The sequence below is a fragment of the Myotis yumanensis genome, unplaced genomic scaffold (genome assembly GCF_028538775.1).
Source record: "Myotis yumanensis isolate MYYU_CA2020_CCGP unplaced genomic scaffold, mMyoYum1.0.hap1 SCAF_16, whole genome shotgun sequence".
In the NCBI taxonomy this organism is placed as follows: Eukaryota; Metazoa; Chordata; class Mammalia; order Chiroptera; family Vespertilionidae; genus Myotis; species Myotis yumanensis.
In genome coordinates, this window is record NW_027223767.1 from 42,943,517 (window position 1) to 42,948,440 (window position 4,924).

Genomic DNA, 4,924 nt, shown 5'->3' on the forward strand with positions numbered 1-4,924 from the left:
ACCAGGCCCGACTTCCTGGAAATTCCTTAGTTCTCAGAGAAGGGGAAGGAATTATCTTTTTCCACTGGTATTCCAGGATTTCATAAGATCCTCTCCCATCCCCTCCTTCAACTTGTCTCTTTCCCTCTGTGCTGCGATCCCTGTTTCCTCTTTCTGTCTCTGCCTCTACCCGTCTCTCTGAATACGCGTCATGTGCGTCTTCTCTCCTTACCTCTTTCTCCATCCTTAAATGGAAATGCAGAGCCCCTCTCACGGGCCTGGTCTAGAAGCCCCGGTTCCCCTTTAAGTCTAAACCTTCTGTGTCCCAGGCTCCAGGTCTCTCATCGCTTTCTTTGGAGCTCTGTCCTCCTTCCTCTTTCTCTGCCCCAACCCAACCCCGGAGCCAGATGCCAGCCGAGCTGTGTGGGGCAGTAGCTGGGGTCTCTGGGGAAGGGGCGTCCCAGGCACTTCCCGGGACCAGGAGCCGCTTATAGTGCATCCAGGATGGGAGGGGCATCTGGGGTGAACTGGGATGCTAGCACCCAGGACCCAGAGGAAAGGGCTCCCAGAAATACCCTTTCACCCCCAGTGGCTTGCTTCCGCTGGCCCAGGCGCCCGCACTCCCAGGTTCCCCCTGCAGGCCAAGTGGCCTCCCGACTCCACCCCCGACTCCCCTTCCCCCACGAGAGAGGCCCTTTATAGGGAGAGCTTTATTCTCTCGTTAAACCGGCCAAAGCGCAGGAGACAGAGCCAGGGAGGGAACGGGGCTGCGGAGGAGGGGGACTCCTTGTCCGCTCTTCCGCCTCCCACTTCTCCCCTCCCCCCAGGAAAGCAGCGAAGGGACACCCATCGTCTCTCTCACGTTGAGAGAGAGAGAGAGACAGGGGGGAGAGAGAGAGAGAGAGAGAGAGAGAGAGAGAGAGAGAGAGAGAGAGAGAGAGAGAGAGAGAGAGAAGGGAGAGGGCAAGGGGGCAGTTAAAGTATTTTCGCAATTTCTGCCACGAAGATTTTATTAGCTTCTCCACCTGACGGCGGCCAATCAGCGCGAGTGCCCGGGCACCTGCGTCTCGTGCGTCAGGGCGGCCCGGCCGAGGCCGTGCTGGCGCCCTGGGAGCGGGGAGCGGTTTAAAACGCTTTGGATCCCCAGGGCCTGGGTGGGGAGAGCGAGCTGGGGGCCCCCTGCATCCCCCATGCGCCGACCCTCGGCCCCATGGAGCCGGGCAATTATGCCGCCTTGGACGGGGCCAAGGATGTGGAGGGCTTGCTGGGAGCGGGAGGGGGCCGGAGTCTGCTCGCCCACTCCCCGCTGGCCAGCCACCCGGCGGCGCCCACGCTGATGCCCGCTGTCAACTACGCCCCCTTGGATCTGCCAGGCTCTTCGGAACCCCCGAAGCAGTGCCACCCGTGTCCCGGGGCGCCCCAGGGCGCGTCCCCGGCTCCGATGCCTTACGGCTACTTCGGAGGCGGGTACTACTCCTGCCGCCTGGCGCGGGGCTCCCTGAAACCCTGCGCCCAGGCCGCCACGCTGGCCGCCTACCCCGCGGAGCCTCCCGCGGCCGGCGAGGACTACCCCAGCCGCCACGCCGAGTTCGCCTTCTACCCGGGGTACCCGGCGCCCTACCAGCCTATGGCCAGTTACCTAGATGTGTCCGTGGTGCAGACGCTGGGCGCCCCCGGGGAGCCGCGCCACGACGCCCTGCTGCCCGTGGACAGTTACCAGCCCTGGGCCCTCCCCGGGGGCTGGAACAGCCAGATGTGTTGCCAGGGAGAACAGAACCCCCCGGGGTCCTTCTGGAAGACGGCGTTTGCAGGTAACCTCACTCCCTCCTCTGGGTCCTCTCGGCGCCAAGCCTGGGGTTGCAGACCCCCTGGCACTTGGCTGGGAGGAAGAGGAGGGAGACCTGGGGCTGGGGAGGAGGAGTTTGGTGATCCTCTTGGGCTGTTAGGACTCTGAAGGAGGATCCAGGTAGTCCGAGAGCCTGGGTGGAGGTCCCCCCAGCTCAGTGTGAGGGGCCGGAGCTGGGGACCATCTGCAGCCAGAGACCAACAGGCCTCTTCACAGAACCCCAGAGGCCTTGCCACAGCCTTTCAATATATCCCAGTAGTTGGATGGGGCTTATTCGGGTGTTCCTACCCAGCAGATCCCAGTGTAATTCCACAAAAAGGCTAAATAACTCTCAATTCAGTGAGTGTGGGGGTGGGAAGGGGTGGGAACAGTTATTGGAAATTCTGTAAAGAACACAACCCCTCACTTTCTCTTTGATGAGTTTTTCAGTTTCCAAAGGAAAACTTAGATTTCCCTCAGTCATAACATAGGTATGTGCATTGGTGTGTGTGTGTGTGTGTTGTGTTGGGAGTGGGAGCAGAAACGTGTTTCCTTCTGTACAGAATTTGCCTGTAGAATCTGTAAGAGTGGCCAAGAGTCTCAAATGCGCGAGGGTGGATGTATGTGACTGTGGGCAAAGGTCTGACTGTATGTAATGGGTGTATTTGCCGACTTGCTGGTGTGAGCCAGGGATGGGTGAGGGTGGCTTATAGGAGCCTGCTCTCTCCAAGGCTGAGGTGATCAGAGAACCAGCCAGAAGCCCAGGTGTCCCTGGGTGCTTTGGGGGAGTGGAAGTGCACACAAGACTGTAGGGTGGCCTGCAGGGTGCCTCAGTTTCTGGGGCCTGGGTCTGTGTGTAGGTGGGGATCTGAATGTCTCTCTCTCCCACTCCCATCTGGCAGACTCAAGCGCTCAGCACCCTCCCGAAGGCTGCACCTTCCACCGAGGCCGCAAGAAGCGCATTCCCTACAGCAAGGGGCAGTTGCGGGAGCTGGAGCGAGAGTATTCAGCTAACAAGTTCATCACCAAGGACAAGAGGCGCAAGATCTCGGTGGCCACCAGCCTCTCAGAGCGCCAGATCACCATATGGTTTCAGAATCGCAGGGTCAAGGAGAAGAAGGTCCTTGCCAAGGTCAAGACCAACGCTACTGCTACTGTGTGAGGGTGCTCCCTGGCTGGGGAGGGGGTGGGGGATGGTGGGCGGTATCTGGGGAGACCAGGAACCTGCCAAGGACAGGCTGGGACCCAGGACTCTGTTGAGGGGTCCCCAGAGGTGACACTTTTTTCAGGCCATGGCTCCTGTGCTGTTTCCCAGGGACAACCTGAGTACCCCACATGTCCCAGTGAGCCGCTGAGGCCCAAGTGAAAGCCTAATCTGCCAGAGTGACACAACCCAAAGGGCCTGTCCCAGTCATTAGCATCCCCCGGCAGTGGCGATACTCACCATAACCAGTACTAGTTGCCAAGATAACTAGTCTCATACTTCCTACTAGAGCTCTGCGGAGCATTACAGAAACCGCTTTCATGGAATGAACTGATCATGAATAAACTTGGAAGGAGATGGTGACCGGGAAGCTTCCTGTGGATCCCCTTCCTTCCATTTCCAAAGCCCATCCCTCATCCCAGGGCCCGCAGAGGGGAGAGGAGATAAGGCAGGGTCACCCCCGTGGCTACATTGCCATTTAGCGTTTTTTTCTAAGACGACAGCAGGATGGACAATGCTAGAGGGAGCCTCTCTTTTCCTCCCTGCCCACCCCATGGGTTGTACTTACTGGTCCTTGTGTGAAAATGAAGCCAGCAGGCTGCACCCCCCTGGTCTATCTTCTTCTTCCAGAGAAATGGAGTTTGGGTAAGTGCCTGGATAATTCACCATTTCTCTCTTCTGCCCCCAAACTTTCCTAGTCTTCCCCTAAGGTTCCTAGTGGTTCTGACCTAAGCAGGTCATGGCTCATTGGACATTTGGGAGCCGCGTGAAACAGATATCGGTGGTCTTCTAAGGCAGCCCCTTCCAGGCACAAAGAGAGTAGAATCCTACACCACTGGCAAGTACGTCCCCAGCACGCTAGTAGGTTGTCCCTGGCAGGAGAGAAAACCCCAGAAAATGGCCCCATTTTCCACCCTTTCTCCTCTGCTTGCCTCATGACACCCAGAGGAGCTGGACGGCCCGTCAGCTGGGAGATGCACTAGGCCCTTTTGTGGGTGCAAGAACTGAGGGTGGCAAGGTGACAGAAGCCCAAAGATCCAGGCTCATGGTGGGGACACCACGCGGCCTTGGCGACAGTGGGCACAGACTTCCTTTTCTTTTCACTTTTCAGTCCATGTTTCCTGAATCCCAGGTGGGTGGATGACCCCCCGGGGTGGGTTGGTGCCAACTCTGTTTTCCCTGGGCCATGCCGACAGAGACCCATAGTGTGGAATTCCAGAAACCTGGGGCCGACCGGTTGTTCCGGAGCCAGAAACTCTCGCCTCTGTGCCAGCTCCCTGATGTTCTGCACTGAGGCACAGCGCCCGGTGGAAATTGCTGTCTTGGCTGCGGCAAAGCCAGCAGGTTCATGCTGGGTCTTCCTGCAGCCTTTGCTGGGGGATCTAGGTAGATACTCCCACAATCCAGCGCGCAGGAGTAAAGTGAAGAGGACCCGGTGGGACCCACTTCCAAGCCACCCAGGGACGCATGAACAGCCAGTGGAGGTCTGCGGCAGCTCCCTCTCGGAGCCAGCTTGTAGTTCTCCCGGAAACCTCAGGATGACGGTTGCAGGCTGCAGCCGAGAAACCCGGGTATTTCCACCCTTCAGTGGGGTGGGATTCCAGTCCTGGCTCCTCTCCAGGGAACGAGTTGGGAAGCCACTCGGACTCTTCTAAATCTGTTTACCAAAAAGCAACCAGGGCTAAGGGAAGCCCCCCCCCCTCCTCCGGTGAGCGGTCACCCTCCATTCCTGGGTCTCTTAGAGTGTGCATACTGGGGGGCGGTGTGTGCCAATTTTGTGATCTAAAAAAATCCATCCAAGCCCCGTGGTCCCATTTCAGCTCCTCCGTAAGTAACACTCCGGGCTCAGAGGAGGTTGCTTGCTGCCTCTCTTGTCCCCCTTCAAGTGAAGCCCCAAGCCAGTAGCTTTTAGTATC

General features: G+C 58.4%; 1 protein-coding gene across 1 annotated transcript; it reads left to right on the plus strand.

The window, feature by feature from the left end:
• The first annotated feature begins 1,189 nt into the window (after positions 1-1,189).
• On the plus strand, positions 1,190-2,966 carry HOXB13 (homeobox B13). Its single transcript, XM_070395391.1, has 2 exons — positions 1,190-1,790; positions 2,707-2,966. Exons 1-2 carry the CDS (start codon positions 1,190-1,192, stop codon positions 2,964-2,966), a joined length of 861 nt encoding a protein of 286 aa, XP_070251492.1.
• Positions 2,967-4,924: the final 1,958 nt, after the last annotated feature.